Source organism: Macaca nemestrina, chromosome 4, assembly GCF_043159975.1.
Source record: "Macaca nemestrina isolate mMacNem1 chromosome 4, mMacNem.hap1, whole genome shotgun sequence".
Taxonomy (NCBI): domain Eukaryota; kingdom Metazoa; phylum Chordata; class Mammalia; order Primates; family Cercopithecidae; genus Macaca; species Macaca nemestrina.
The window spans coordinates 24,106,533-24,122,890 of NC_092128.1; the positions used below are offsets into that span (position 1 = coordinate 24,106,533).

At 43.0% G+C, this 16,358-nt stretch overlaps 2 protein-coding genes across 12 annotated transcripts in view; one reads left to right on the top strand and one right to left on the bottom strand.

Moving 5' to 3' along the window:
• The window catches only part of LOC105471445 (uncharacterized), a 99,988-nt gene that overhangs the window by 80,781 nt on the left and 2,849 nt on the right, over positions 1–16,358 (top strand). The gene's annotated exons all lie outside the window — the stretch shown is intronic.
• The window catches only part of LOC105471446 (caldesmon 1), a 236,598-nt gene that overhangs the window by 67,784 nt on the left and 152,456 nt on the right, over positions 1–16,358 (bottom strand). The window contains exon 1 of one of the 11 annotated variants that reach the window (XR_011621950.1): positions 11,840–12,088. The exons of 9 other annotated variants lie outside the window; for them this stretch is intronic. Coding sequence is in view for 1 of the 2 variants with exons in the window: in XM_071094472.1 (XP_070950573.1) it covers positions 11,840–11,892 (53 nt within the window). In the remaining variant the exon portion in view is untranslated. Of the gene's footprint in view, positions 1–11,839; positions 12,089–16,358 lie in introns of those variants that run through there. One more of the 11 variants, XM_071094472.1, reaches the window with a different exon arrangement.

Sequence of the window (16,358 nt, forward strand, 5' to 3'; positions counted from 1 at the left end):
GGCAGATGCTAAGAAGAGACACAGGGAGACAGTTTTGGCCACGTGAAGGCAGAGATTGGAGTGACGCATCTACAAGCCAAGAAATGCCAAAGCTTGCTGCCAAACCACCAGAAGTGAGGACAGAGGCGTTGAACAGAGTCTTCCTCACAGCTCTCAGAAGGAACCAACCCTACTTGTGATTTATTTATTTTTAAAGACTTTATTTTTGTAGAGGAGTTTTACATTCACGGCAAAATTGAGAGGAAGATACAGAGACATCCCATATATTCCGTCTCACACACACAGAGCTTCTCCCATTATAAACATCCCCTGCCAGTGTAGTACATTTGTTACAGCTGATGAACCTGCAGTGACACATCAGAATCACCCGAAGTCCATAGTTTACATTAGGGTTCACTCTTGCCATTGTACATTCTATGGGCTTGGACAAATGTAGCGTCATACCAACTATTTTCACTGCCCCAAAAATCCTCTGTGCTCTGCCTATTCATCCCTCCCTTCTTGCCCTAGCGCCTAGAAACCACTGATCTTTTTACCATCTCCATAGTGTTGCCTTTTTCAGAATGTCACCTAGTTGGAATCCTACAGCATGCAGCCTCTTCAGACTGGCTTCTTTCACTTAGTAATATGCACTTATGTTTCCTCCATGTCTTTTCATGGCTTAATAGCTCATTTGTTTTTTGTTCTGAGTAATATTCTGTTGTCTGGGTGCACCACAGTTTATTTATCCACTCATCCACTGAAGTCCTTTATCCATTCACCTACTGAAGGACAATCTGTTATTTTAAGCCACAGAGTACGTGATACTTTGTTAAGGTAGCCCTAGGAAAGGAATACAGTAGTCAGTTTAAGGATTAAAGGATTCTACTTTGTTAATAATCATGTTTCAACAATTTCTAGCACCTTGTACTATTTATTTAGGTGAGTGGTTCATTACACTGAAGTGGCAGCCCACCTGACTTTTTCAGATGCCTTCTGTTGCAGATTGTAAATTTATTCTTTTGGATGTTCAGTTTTTCCCTTTGCTGTGTTCCTTTTGTCCTCTGGTATCTGGGGATCTTGGATGGAGATTTCCCTGTAGCTCCGAGGTGGGCTCATGAAACGTAAGCCTCCCTAGGCTCCAAGGGGTAGCTGGATCACAAAGCCACTCCATTCCCTGGGAGTAGGGGGTGGTTTACATGATCTTCCTCCCAGCCCCAAAACCTTCAGATTCAGGAAAAACAGACTCATAATACTTCCCTGGATCACACTGAATGTTTCATTAATGTCAGACATTTGAACATGTATACAGGAAAGGGAGAGCAAGTAGGAAAAATATTGCCCATGGTATGAACTTATGTAGACCTGGGATGGCTCAATCTATGATGCAAGGCTGTTTCCTTTGGGGTGAATGGACATACACACACTTCCTGGTTGCCCTTCACTCAGTGAGGTTCAAAGGAAAGTCCCTGCCTATGCTTGAGTCTAGGGAACTTTTGCTGTTTTGTGACAAGAAAATATTTACTTAGAAAGCTAACCAATATCACAATATCATTTTTCACAATAGGCCTCCCTAGGTTGCAGGAAATTTGCCCAATGTGTGGAGACCTCAGCCGATTCTAGAATGTAGAGGTAATGCCCAGGCTCGCTGCATTTAATCTAGAAGTATGTACACTCAGATGATGGGTTGAACTGTCTCCTCCACCTCCAAAACTATGTTGAAGTCTTAACCCCCAGTACCTCAGGATGTGATCTGATTTGGAAATAGAGTATTTGCAGATGTAATCAAGATGAGGTCATTAGGATGAGTCCTAATCCAGTGTGGCTGGTGCCCTTTGGACACAAACACAGACACAGACAGAGCGAAGCCTCTGTTAAGGGACATAGGGAGAATGCCATACGAAATTATGGAAGCACTGGAGTTATGTTGGCACAAGCCAAGGAACATCTGGAGCTACCAGAAGCTACAGGAGGCAAGGAGGGATCCTCCCCTACAGGTTTCAGAGGGAGCATGACCCTGCTGACACCCTGATTCTAGACTTCTAGCCTCCACAACTGTGAGACAGTAAGTGTCTATTGTTCTAAGACACCTGGCTCATGGTACTTTGTAATTTACAAGCAAAGCAGCCCTCAGAAACTAATACAACTCATCACAGTCACTCATGCTTTTGTGATTACCCAGAAGCTCCCCCAGATTCATCTCCTACGCACCCAGTTCATGGCAATAATTATTGTTAAACACGTACGTTCCCCCCATTCCCAACCCTTGAGCACTGAGTAAGCACCAGGCACTGTGCTAGCCACTTTACATATATCTTCCTCTTTTTGTAGATGAATCAACTGAGAAACTCAGAGAGATTCAGTAACTCGCTCAAGGGTACATAGTTGATAAAATGATGGGACTAGGATTTGGATTCAAGTTTATCTGGATTTTGAAGTCAACGGTCTTAATTTATGCTCTCCTTACTTGTCCAGAATACTTCAAGATTGGTGGCATCTGCTGGCAAAAAAAAAAACCCTACTTCTTCCTACTTCCCTCTTGGCACTGAATCTGGTTTAGGCCCACCAAGAAAAGTAGTAATTCTATATTTTGCAAAAAAAAAAAAAATCAGTTTTTAGCAAGTTTCCTTTAACATCACAGTCAGCCAACGTATAGTGGTACAAATTCTCATTTTAAATAGTAAGCCAATGAGATAACTCCATCTGAAATAAAGAGCTCTAATTTTCCTGAAAGCGGAAGGATGTTTTAATAAATGCATGCCAATCACAAATTGAATTCCGCTGATTTCAGCCCGGTATCTATCAGTTTGTTGGGAGAAGATATCATGCCATTTCTCTTCATGGGTCTTTGGGGAGGGGAGTGTTCAGAGGGAAAGGGAAACGATGGAAATGTCACACTGATCAGGCATCCACTGTGGTTTCTGTACTTTGCATAGCTAGTTCCTTTCATTTACACCTATAAGACAGACAATAGACACCTTTAACAGATGGAGAAACTTAGGCCAGTGACATTAAGTGACCTGCTTGTGGTCATACACTGAGTCATGAGTGGGATCTAAATACAGATGTGGGAATCAGCGTTATCGGGCCCCAGTTTCTTATTTGTCAAGAATGTACCCATTTAGTGCTGCGAGGGCTAGGCCTGGCTAGCAGGAGGGGTGCTGAGACTCTTTTGTGCAACCTGCAGTGCAGCTATGAGTGAATATGAACAATCAGCTGCTCTTTAAAGCCTTCCCTTCTGCTTCCAGTCCAGTGTACCTAACTCCTCTGGGCTTCAGCTTACTGATTCAAAAGCCGTGTGAACTCAGTCTTTTTCAATTCAATTAGCAGGCATACCATGACATTCATGAAACAGCTGCAGAAAGTATCTACAAAGAAGCTATACGACAGTCATGAAATCAGCTTAAAGCTGGGTATAAAAAACTGCTTAACTTTTATGCATTTTGGATGTTTTCTCTGGAAACTATACTAAGAGCTGGTGAGCAGTGGCCTTTGGTGGGCATTGCTGATTTGTGTACGAATATTTTCACTCTTAAAGGGCAAAAGGGGTCAATTATTTTCTTCTCTTTGGGGTGAATATAGTTTTGTTTTTATTTTATTTTATTGTTATTTTATTTTTCCCACTGTTACTTACAAAGTGAAAGGTAGAGTGATTTGGAGAACTGAGTCCTAGAAAAGGTGAATGTAGACATTCCTTTTAAAAACAGATCAGCAAACAGGCTGGGTGTGGTGACTCATGTCTGTAATCCCTACACTTTGGGAGCCCAGGGGAGGAGGATCTCTTGAGTCCAGGAGTTTGAGACCAGCCTGGGCAGCACAGTGAGACCTCGTCTCTACAAAAAAATTTAAAAAATTAACTAGGAGTGGTGGCACGCACCAGTAGTCCTAGCTACTCAGGAGGATGAGGTGGGAAGATTGCTTGAGGCCAGGAGGTTGAGGCTGCAGTGAGCCGAGATAGTACCACTGCACCCTAGCTTGGGAGACAGAGCAAGACCCTGTCTCAAAACAAAAACAAAAACAAAAAAGAAAGATCAATAAACAGACATGAAAAGGTAGAGAAAAGAAGAGCTAATGCAGCAGGCAGAGCTAGCCTGTAAGGCACAGCTCTAGGGTAGATTAGGCCACGAATAGGAATTTAGCAGGCCTTGAAAAAAACATTCTGGCCGGGCGTGGTAGCTCATACCTGAAATCCCAGCACTTTGTGAGGCCCAGGCGGGTGGATCACCTGAGGTCAGGATTTCAAGACCAGCCTGGCTAACATGGTGAAACCCCGTCTCTACTAAAAATGGAAAAATAGCCAGGCGTGGTGGCGGTGCCTGTAATCCCAGCTACTCGGGAGGCTGAGGTAGGAGAATCGCTTGAACCTGAGAGGCAGATGTTGTAGTGAGCTGAGATTGTGCCACTGCACTCCAGCCTGGGCAACAAGAGTGAAACTCTGTCTCAAAAAAAAAAAAAGAAAGAAGCATTTGTTCTAACCAATGTCTGTGTAAGATGAGGTTTAGTATAGTTACGAAAGGAAAAGTGAAAGATAAATGAGGAAAGTGCCATATTTGATCTAAAAGTTTACTGTTTTAAACTCTTCTTGATAAAATTATCTCTATTTGTGGTTGCTTTTATTTACTATTAGTTGCTTTTAATAAAAAATGGTCTAACAAACAGTAGAAATTAGTGTTTATAAATCTACTGGGTTAGAGCAGATAATAGGCAAAACACACTCCTTTACAAATAGGCTCATGACTTAAAATCCCAGCGACCACCTAGTTGCTTCCTTGATTTTAAAACCAGAAAAATGGCCAGGCACAGTAGCTCACGCCTATAATGCCAGCACTTTGGGAGGCTGAGGTTGGCGGATCACCTGAAGTCAGGATTTCAAGACCAGCCTGGCCAACATGGCGAAACTTTGTTGCTACAAAAATACAAAAATCATGCCTGTAATCCCAGCTACTTGGGAGGCTGAGGCTGGAGAAGCGCTTGGACCCAGGAGGTGGTGGTTGCAGTGAGCCGAGACCTTGCCACTGCACTCCAGCCTGGGTGATAAGAGTGAGACTCCATCTCAAAAAAATAAAGATAAAAAATAAAACCAGAAAAAAGTATTTAAGGGAAGAGGGACCAGGGTAACTTGGCTGAGCTTCTTCAATTCAAACCTAGTTTTAATATTACAAACAAATGCCACCCTGAGATTTCCATTTATGAAGTGGCATCATATTATAGCCTTGTTCAAGAATCCTTTCCCAGATCTACAAAGAACAAATGGTCCCTCCAAGTTGTTCCTCTGATATTAAATTGTAAAAGTAAGACTGTTTAATAATAACTTGCCTGTGCTCTGTATTTAATGTTTTTCTGCACACTTTAATGCACATTATGATACTGGATGTTCTTGCTCACCCTGTAAATTACACAGAGCAGGCATCAGCATCTCCACTTCATAGCAAGTTGAAGCGACTTGCTGCAGATCACAGTGCTGATTACTGAGGGAGTTAGACCAGAATCCACACCCTCTGACTCCCATCCAAAAAAACTTCTCTTAAACCTCCAGGCTAGCCAGGCATGGTGGCGGATGCCTGTAATCCCAGCTACTCGGGAGGCTGAGGCAGAATAATCGCTTGAACCCGGGAGGCAGACGTTGCAGTAAGCCAAGATAGTGGAGGCTTATCACTTTTGGGAGGCCGAGGTGGGAGGAATGCTTGAGCTCAGGAGTTTGAGACCAGCATGGGCAACATAGCAAGACCCCATCTCTACAAAAAAATGCAAAAAATTATCAGGGCATGTTGGCACACGTCTATAGGAGGATCGCGTAAGCCCAGTAGGTTGAGGCTGCAGTAAGCCAAGGTTGCACCACTGCACTCTAGCCTGAGTGACCAGAGACCTTCTCTCAAAAAAAAAAAACGAAACTAATTAAATTAAAACAAAAACAAAAACAAAAAACCTCCATGCTGACCCATGTAGCTGGCAGCCTGGGTGGTCACCAGCCAACATAGCTTCCTAAGCTGCCCTGAAGGCAGGGACCAGATACCAAGGTCATGTGGTATGTTCACTGGTTTTCAAACTTCGGTTTGGGACCCATCTGCAGCTTCTGAAATCTATTTAGTGGGTGACCAGCATTTTAAAATGAAATAGAATCGTATAGAAAATACCAGATGACATTGTACACAGCAAGGGTGAGCACTGTTTTGTGAAATTTTTGTTTCAAATGTATATACATATATAGTGTATAGGTACTGGAGTTACAAAATAAAATGCATTTATTTCAGAAGGTCATAGGAAAAAAAAAGAAAACTGAGAATATTGATGTAGATAATGCTAAGCTGGGTGGGAGGTCAGAAGACAACAGAACCCTTGAGGCCAGAGCCTGTGCTTTGTCCTTTTTGATGTTCTTAATGCTCAGTGAGTACAGCAGTATTCACTAGAATGCGAAACCCTCAATGAGTATTTGCTGAATGAATGACTAAATGAGTCAGGTTTACAGATTTTCTAAAGACTCCTCTTAAAAATTCAATTAGGCTTGGAAATAGATCCAGGCAGCACTACATTTATGAAGAGGTTGTTTCTAAGACTTTCATTGTAAATTGGCTTTTGAAACTTTCAACACTATGACACATGGTACTCGGGCTCTCAGGCCAGCCTACAACCACCTTCTTAAACCTAAGGTATGTCTGAAGCTGGTATGGAGAACTGAAGCTGTGTTTCTATAGGGAAACGGATCCTCACTAGTCTGGTTAAAAATGCCAGGGGTAAGTTCGCCTCCAGAGGACAGAGGACCTCTTTCCCATTTCTCATTCCTCTTGCCACTGTTAGGCCTGTCTCTATAAAGTGATTTTGATGGGCTAAGAGGAATGTGAGAAGCAGCATAGGCAGGGCTCATTTCAAGGGTTCAATAGATCAAAGGTAAGGAGAGGGAAAAACGCAGATAGCAATGCAGATAGCATCAACAGATTTGAAAGGCTTGTGGCCACCAGGTATTGAACCAGTGTGAATGTGCGTGGGCTGGCCATTTGCAGAGAAGACACATAATACAGAATGTCAAGACCACCTCCGTAATCACCACTGTTCATGCAGTGCTGCAATATCATGTATAGAGTACCCAATACATGCAAAGCACAGTGACCTATTTCTCTGCCATTCTTTCTTATTTTTAATCTATAAACAGCAGTAGCAGTTTTATCCCTGACCAGATAAGGGGTCCAGATCATTTAAAACCTTTCTTTGAACTAAAAAGTAGGCAAAATTGGTCAATGTTAGAAACGTAAAATGCTTGTTCCCCAGTGCCACAAAGAAATGGCACTCAAACATAAATGCAATTTTCTCAGAAAGGCAAACTTTACTTTCTGCAGAAAGGGTGCCCCTTGAAGATGGAACAATGGCAAGAGCACACCTAGACAGGGGAGGAGCAGGAGTTCTTATTCCTGATGCAGGTAGCCCCTACTGCTGTGTCATTCCCTATTGGCTAGGGTTGGACTGCACAGTCTAAGCCAGTTCCGACTGGCTATTTTAAAGAGGGCAGGGGTATGAGCCAGAGTGGCGGGGTGAGTAGTTTGGCGGGAAGGATGGTTAGGAATAGGTAATCAAAGGTGACTTAGGTCAGAGCAGGTGACCAAGGGTGACTCAGGTCAAAGGTCAAAGCAGGTGACCAGGATGAGACAGGACGGAGCAGGTGACCAGGGGAACAGATGTGAACTACTGATTAGGACTGGTGGGAAAGTTGTTTACTGAAACTAGAAGCAAGTGGGCAAAGAGAACCGGGAAGTTAAACTTTAAAATGGAGAATTAAAGAATAAGAGAGCTGAACATACTGACATACTGATTCTTTGAAGAGAAACTTGAAGTTCACTATATTTAACAGTTTGGCCTACAAACCAATAGTCACAAAATGTAAATGCCCATTACTTTGTAAGAGAGAAGACCTCTCTCACCAGATTGTTGATTTTTACTTTGAACGTAATTCTAACAGATGGGTGTCCTATTATTCTTGGCTACAGCAGAACAGGGAGTGGGACCACAAGAGGCAGATGCATTAATAGGTATTAGAAGAGATTTAAAAGCATCAATAAGTAGATGGAAGACATCACATAATAACTGGACCCATTTTTGGATGGGAGTCTTATCCCCTGAGGTATCACTGTTTTACAGCATGATTAAAAAACTACGTTCCTAAGGAAAACTCCTAGCAATTTGAAAATGTTTTAAATGTATTGTAATATCTGTTTTAATGAAGGCAAAGAGTTTCCACTAAATACATATACACACATATATATATAACAAAATTTAGCATTCTGCATAACTATAATGCTACATTTCCTGATAACATTGAATAAACCAGGCATTCCTAAACTTTTAACAAATCTCAATATTCTTGTGTTCATTTCCTTTGTCATTTCTGCAGAATCTTTAAAAATTCTGCCAATCATTTATTTATTTCCCAGCACTGTTTTGGATTCAGTTCCCTCAGAAAACAGTGGGATGAACTAAATAATTTCCTATGTTTCCTTGACCCCATGATTTTACAACTTACATGCCCTTCCATGTTTGTTAGAAAATGTAACACACACAAAACAACTTTTAACTTTCAGCTTCAGGATACATAAAAGCACACTTCTCTATAAGAAAAATAACCCTTTATGGACTAAAACAAATATTTACAGGAAACCCCAAATCTTGTTGCAAGTAAACTTCCTTAGGCTTTGGGAAAATGATAAAAGCACCAGTGAAAATATTAAACTGCAGGTGACAGAATCTCTCAGTACAGAATCTCTCAGAATCTTGGTAGGAACAAATTCAACACCTTGAAATCTAAATCACTGAGCAACCATTCACACCTGCTCCTGAAAATAACATGGCCCTTGTGTAGGTCTTGGCATTCAGGAATTTTAACATGCCTCATTAAAAAATCACAGCCAATCTTGCTCTACAGGTGATGAAACAAAGATAAATTATCTGACGGAAATGCAAAGGAACTTAGAATTCATTTTGTTGGGCACCTGTTTCAGCATTTAACCTAGTACAGTCTAGCAAAGCAAAAGGAGTGAAGGTTTTGTGTGTTCAAACGGCTCAAATGAAAAATGTAAACTAAGGTGAACTGAGTTTGATTTACTCAATAATAGGAAACTTAAAGAATATTTCTGGAGCATCAGCACTGTTCTGGATGCTGAAGATTCAAAGATTCAAAATCATTCCTGCCCTTAAGTGAAGTACCATTTACTGGGAGGGAAGATAGCTGTGTTCAACAATAACTTTAGTACTGTGAAAGGAAATTAAATTTTGGTACCCTGAACACATTTGGACAAAGGGAAAAGTCAAGCTGGGAACTGGGTCACTCAAAGTCTTCCCCTTTTAGTTCCTAAATAAGATGGCTACAAGGTGAAAAGCAATACAAGCCTTCCACATATTTTGTCCACAAGGACATTCCTAGTGAGCTGTTAAAACTTCACCATGGCAATGCAAATGGACAGCTTATCTTTATAAGTGCAGTCACCCTGGCCCACCAGACACCAATGCATATCTGAGTGTTGCCCTACCCCATTTTTGTCTGTTGTCATATGTAAAATGCAGATTCCCCGCATTTTTCCTCTGCCCCTTTTGTTTATGTGATCTTATGTAAAAAATGCAGATTCACTTACAAGAAAATTGTGTACTTCTCAATATCCCTGCCCTTTCCCCTTTAAATATGGAGCCCTCAAAATCATCTTCTGATAAAGGCAGAGACCTATCTCCCAGGCACATCCTTAACTTTGGCAAATAAACCTCCTAAAATGATTGAGACTTGCCTCGTCATTCTCCTCGATTGACGGTACAAAGCTAATAAAAGAAGGATGGGCAACGGTTATTAGAGTGAGAGAAGTGAGGAATGAGGAAGGTTTATAGAGAAAGGGAGCATCTGATCAGGGCCTTGCAAAACAGGAAGGAGGTCAGAAACAGGAGGGTGAGGGTATTCCCTGTGTAGGGAATAGAATGAGTCCAGAAACAGTGGTGGCTTGTATATGCTGAGTATGGGGAGCTGTGAGTGATCTTATTTCACTGGATCAGGTACTTCTATACTTTTTACAAATCTCGACATCCCTGTGTGCATTTCTTTTGTCATTTCTGCAGAATCTGATAAAATTATGCCCATCATTTATTTATTTCCCCGCAATGTTTTTAACATTCTCCCTGGCGGAAGTCAGAATGGGAAGGAATATTGAAGGTATATGATGGAGAACTTTGAATGCTGTAATAAGGAGAATGGACTTTATCTTCAAGGGTGGGGTCTGTAGGGGACTGGATCAGAAAGGGGAGAGAGAGGCCGAGGACCAGATGGCAGGCAATGACAACCATCCCAGTGAGAGGCAATAGCTGTTGAAATCCAGGAAATGGCAGAGTAAACAGAGAAGGGAGACACAGAGAAAGGAGACTGATAGAACCAAAGGCATGAAGGAGTGGAAACAAGTGTCAGGACCATGAGTTGAGAGAAAGAGAGACAGCCAGCCACACTGGGCTCTTTTCCTAGCATCCCATGCTCCATTGAGGATCAGCTGTGTGACCCTGGGCAAGCCCTTCCTGTGCCTCAGTTTCCTCATCTGAAATGAAGGCTTTCAATGAGATCAGTGGTTTCTGAACTGTTCCATGGAGACCTAGGATTCCAAGGAAGTTTTGATGGAGAGGGAGGGGAGGTGGGGTAGAAGAGGGATGAGGAGTGGGGTACAACTGTGCAGTGGGCTGTGACTGGAGAGTAGAGTGAGGACGAGGAGCTCTAGATCCCAAACCTTCTCTCTTTAACCAGAACATCTCCTTCACACAATAGCATTCCCTTTAAGATCAAATTTGATTTTTAAAAAAGTTTGATAAACACCGTACTATACAGATAACCTCTAAAGTCCCTTTGAGCGCTCCCATGTGAATAACCACACTTACAGAAACTAGTTATCCAAGAGATCTGCTAATGTAATGGACATGGGTCTTGTTTTTAGGACCCTGATGAGTTCCTCTGTTTATTTGATTAACTGTTGTACAAACGCTGGAACAACTGGAACAACAATTGTCATGCTGAATCGGTGCCAAAACTCTCAAAAATGGAAAAGATTTACTGAAAGGCCATTTGGTGTTCTAATTCTTGTGCGGTACCTTTTCCCAAGACCCAGTAAGTTTTTCAAACCTCATAAACACCAGTGTGAAAATGGCCCTTTGCATGAAGAGTACAAAGCCATGGCTTGGCTACCGACTGTTGTCTGCTTTGGGGTAAATTGAGTTACCCCTCTGGGTTCTGTTTCCCTGCCTGTTGAACGAGAGCATTGCACCAAAGAGTCTAAAGGCCTCCGTTCTGGCTTTAACATTCCAGGATTTCATGATCCTAAACCCTTGGAGCCCGTTATCTGAACAATTCCCTGATCAATAGCATATGCTCTGGGTCTTGTTCTGTCTTAGTCAGATGGTCAGTATATTGAGGGCTTTGGCTGTTTACTTTAAGGATTGGGCAATGTGTGGTTTAGCCAAAATCTCTGAGCCCTGCCAATGGATCATTCTGAATGGAGGGCTAAGGTCTAAATTAACAGCAGACCTTTAGAAACACAATGCTTTATGGATTGGTATTTGAAACGCAGAAACCCCGTGCCTAGGTATAAACTCCTGGCAAATGGTCCACAAACCACCATTAAAATGGAAACAAGAAAAACCAGCGAATCAGAGCAACCATGAAGTGGAAACCAGAAAGTTTCAGACAGGTCTGAAACTCACACACTCACTGCATTCCTTTCCTGCCTGGTGTCTCCTCCTCTCCCCTCCCACTCCCACTTTTTTTTTTTTTTTTTTAACAACAATTCGTTTGTTTAAAAAAAAAAAAAAGAAAGAAAGAAAAGAAAGGAAAAACCAAAGAGGCAAAATGAGGACTCACTTGGAGAGCGCGGCCAGGCTGCGTCTTCCATGCGATCCGGATCCACCCAGCATGTCCGCAGTTGGGAAGGGGCGGCGGGGCAGAGAGGTACGGAGACCTGGCTGGGCCGGGCGGTCAGGGCGTGGGCCGGGCCCGCGGAGGGGCCATGTGATCTGTGGCTGAAATGCACGGTGCAGGATGCTCCCGTGTTCTCCCTTTGTGTTAACACGTTGGTCTGTCCCTGTGACGAAAGTCTGGGCTTGTCCTCAGCCAAATCTACTCCTCCCCACCCGTTCCCTCCTCACAGGATCATCAGAGAGCTGATTGTTATTTTTTACTGTAATCTCTCTAATAGAAGCCCATCCTGTTTAGCGATTAAAGAGCACTGATTGCTTCGAGAGTTCCAGAAGTGTTATTGCTGGGTAGTGAGGCCAGGATCCCCAGTAGCTTTCCTGATGAAGACTTTATATGCTTAACTACAAATAATTTTTCCAAGGTAAGTAACTGGTCAAAGGAAAAAGACACTGATGCATTTGCTCAGCCTTTTGGAAAACAGTTGATCATGGTATTACAGGCATATACAACCTAATTCTGACAAGATCAACAGAAATCAGCCCACCAAAAAGTTCATCCGGGTGCAGTTCTCAGGCTCCCATTCTGAGCTCTGTTCTCAATTAGCATTGGTGTAGGTGGCTTCCAAAGCAAACAGTTCCCACTGAGAAATCAAATCTGAGAAACTCCTCTTATCCCTTTTATCCAGGGAAGGAGGCATGACATAAAAATGCAAACCAAATGAAAAGGGTTGAAGAGAGACGGCCCTGCTCAGTGATGGGCTGGATGGTTCAGCATGTTTGGTGCTCACACCTCTCCAAGAAATGTGGGCAAGAGCCCTCCGGAGAACATGTTGAAACAGCAGGCCCCGTCTGCACCCATGGTACTCTGGCGGTGATCTCATCAGCCAAGCTGGGCAATGGAGCCTGGTCAGCAGCGGCTTGGAAAGCAGCCAAATTCCAGTTCCTGAGGAGGGGGTGGTGGTGATTCTGTCTGGAGATGACACTCCCTCTCAGCTTGACTTATGAATATGGTTCTTCATCTCTAATGAGTACTAAACAGACTGGTGCTTGGGTACCAAGCTGCTCGTGGGACTGGCTTTTGGTCAAGTGAGAACAAATCAGATTTCCACAAAGTAGGGTTAAGATTATTCTCTTGGTAAATAGCCAGAGAAGCAGTCAACTTCACACATTGAGAGCACTTTCACAGAATGAAAGCGATCTTTGAGATCTGTGGCTTCATATCACACGCAGACAAGGACACCAAAGCACAGAGCATTTAGACAACTCACCCAGTGTCATGGAGCTGAACTGCATCTGCTACTCTTGTGTTCAACTTAAAGTTTAACTGGGTTAGGTTAAATGCTCTCTTCACTTTAGCTAGAACATTTTGGTTGTTTTCTTGCTTAAATACTATGCGGTCATCAGAGTCATAGTTTATAGGCCAGGTGAGGTGGCTCATGCCTGTAATCCCAGCACTCTGGGAGGCTGAGGCGGGTGGGTCAAGGTCTGGAGTTCGAGACCAGCCTGGCCAACATGGTAAAATCCCGTCTCTACTAAAAATATAAAAATTAACCGGGGTTGGTGGCGGGTGCCTGTAGTCCCAGATACTTGGGAGGTTGAGGCAGGAGAATCGCTTGAACCCAGGAGGCGGACGTTGCAGTGAGCTGAGATCACACCACTGCACTCCAGCCTGGGTGACAGAGTGAGACTCCATCCCAAAAAGCAAAAAAAACAAAAAACAAAAAACAAAAAATGAAGTCATAGTTTATAGAGTAAATACAGTTTAATAAACTTAAAGTTAATTATCTCCATATATCATTATGTATATATGCACTTAAATATCTCTGATTACACATATGATCACTGAACATATATTGACAAAAGTAGCACATAAGACACTCATAAAATAGAGATATGTCTGCCTTCACACAAGAGTACTTAAATACACACTGACTTGTCTTGTGTTTCTCACGCTAGAACTGAGACAGAAACATGTATCGAGGCATTCTGCCGCTCCTCTTTCTCCCGAACTTTGCCCAATTAATTTTTTCTCTTCAATTACTTACAAAAGTCAGTGGCTTTCTGTGGTAGGTAGAATAACGTTTCCCCCAAATCTCCAGAACCTGAGAACATGTTAATTTGCGTGGCAAAAGGGACCTTGTAGCTGTGATGAAATTAAAGGCACTGAGATGGCGAGAGCATCCTGCATTGTCCAGGTGTACTGGAACGAATCACATGGCTCTTTAAAATCAGAGACCCCTTCCCAGCTGTGGTTAGGGGAGCTATATCTTCGGGGTGGGCAGACAGTTAGACTGGTGATGGCTTTGAAGATGGAGAGGGGGTCCAAGAGCCTGAGAATGTAACTTCCTCTAGAAGCTGGAAAAGGCGAGGAAATGGATTCTCTCCTGGGGCCTCCAGGAAGGAACACAGCCCTGCTGACACCTTGATGTTAGCCCAGTGAGACCTGTGTCGGACTTCTAACCTATAGAACTGTACATAATAAGTTGTGTTGTTTAAAGCCACCAAATTTGTAGTTATTTGTCGCAGCTCTGCGAGAAAGCTATCACCTCCTGATTCCCTCCTCCCCAACCCCCCACTCCAATTCTGAGGTGACAAGTATAGTTTTAGCATATTCAGAATAGGTTCATAAAATGGAATAACCTAAAAAAAAATCTGTGGTTCTTTCTGGTCAGTGTTTTCCATGGAGGAGAGCAAGAATTTAGTGATCTTCCACACATGTGCAGAATCCATGTACAGAAAGTGTGCTAATTGCCAGTTGTACACAGGATGTCCACCAGGCTATTTCCCTAGCTGCCAAAAGAGGGAAAAGGAAACAGTGCACACCCTCCTTTGTTATTGGGGGCATGCATTTGGGAAGCAGCTGTCTGTCTTTAGTTTGTGATAGTAAAACCCAGTGGTGTTATAACTCGTGCTACCTGGTAGGGTACCAACATGGGAACAGTGAAGAGAGAAGTGAGTCTTGGACCTGGTTCAGACACTCTCTGGGAACAGGAAGAGCACAAAGGCCAATGAAAGACAGGCAGTGCGGGAAGATGCATGGAGATAACAAGTGAATCACAAGCTCAGAGCAGGGCTGGGCCAGGCAAGTGCTTCCAAGAGTCCTCTGAGACCTGGTGGCTGGGGCTGGAGAGGCAAGGTGAGAGGATTGAGAAATAACAATCTAAAGGTTATTTGTGCACAGTGTTCTGGTCCTGCCGAGGCCTACAGGCCTGTGTGCTTTCACTGCATAGCAGAGAATGGTACCCAGTGTCCAGCTGCCAGAACTGGTGTCTCTGAGAAGCGAACTAATGACTATTCATTGGCACCATGAACAAGTGGGCCAGTCATCCTTCAGCAAGATAATAGGTATTGTGAATTTGATGATGCTTCAGGACTCTTTTACTAGGAAAAATGAAAGTCTGGGCCACTCTGAGATTACTCATAGCATCCTTTGCTTCTGTATACTTTATTGTTTAATTTTTCATCAAAGAGATTCTGGGCTGGGAAGGTTTGAGGAAGGTCAGTGTAATAGAAAGGAACAGCTCCTACCACAGGGTGGTCCTTTATTAAGAAAATATGATTTTTTAAAAATAACTTTACTTCATGGAGGTAGGAGACCGGACCACATGATCTGTTCCAGACTTTAGAGTCTGCAACGGTTGTTTAAGAATAGCTTCTACCTTGGAACAATTTCCTAGGGAAAAAAGAGGTATGTGGGAAGCACTGTGCACACACCCTAATGCACTTATGACACACATGCACACACAGGCACACACATATACATGCATGCATACGCACACATGCACAGACACATATACACACAGGCATGCATACACATGTATGCACACACATTTGCATGCATACGCACACATGCACACACATACAGACATGTGCACACAGAGACACACATACATGCATGCATGCATATGCACACATGCACACACACAACATGCACAGAGTCATTCACTTCCTACAGAAACTCACATAAACCTAAGGGAAATCTACCACTAGGGAGGCAACAGTACAGGTAGTATAAAGGGGACATTTGAAAAGGCTGTTGGAGATAAATTTTCTTATGAAGAAATTCATAGGCTCCATACTCTTAGAACTAGGCAAAAAATCTGGCCTAGACAGCTGTTCCCCCATCCCAAGGTGAACAGGAATGTAGGTAAAGGAGTTTCCATAGTCACAGGCAGCATCTCTTTCCTCCTTTCTGTTGGCCTCTCATCGTCTTCCCCCATAGCTGATGGCATCTCCCATCCCCTGCCTCTGCCATGATGTTGAATATGTTCACTTAAACTATGCTGCTCTGTAATGTCCTTTGATATTGAATGTAGGGGCTGCTGTGGAAAAATCACAGTTTACTCCTCACCCTAGTCTGCCAGTGGTTCTTCGTGGCCTGTGTTGATACACGTTTCTTAATTATTCTTTGCCTCATCTATCTCTAGGCCTGTAATAGGGGCTTGGGTTGTGACACTCCCTTATTA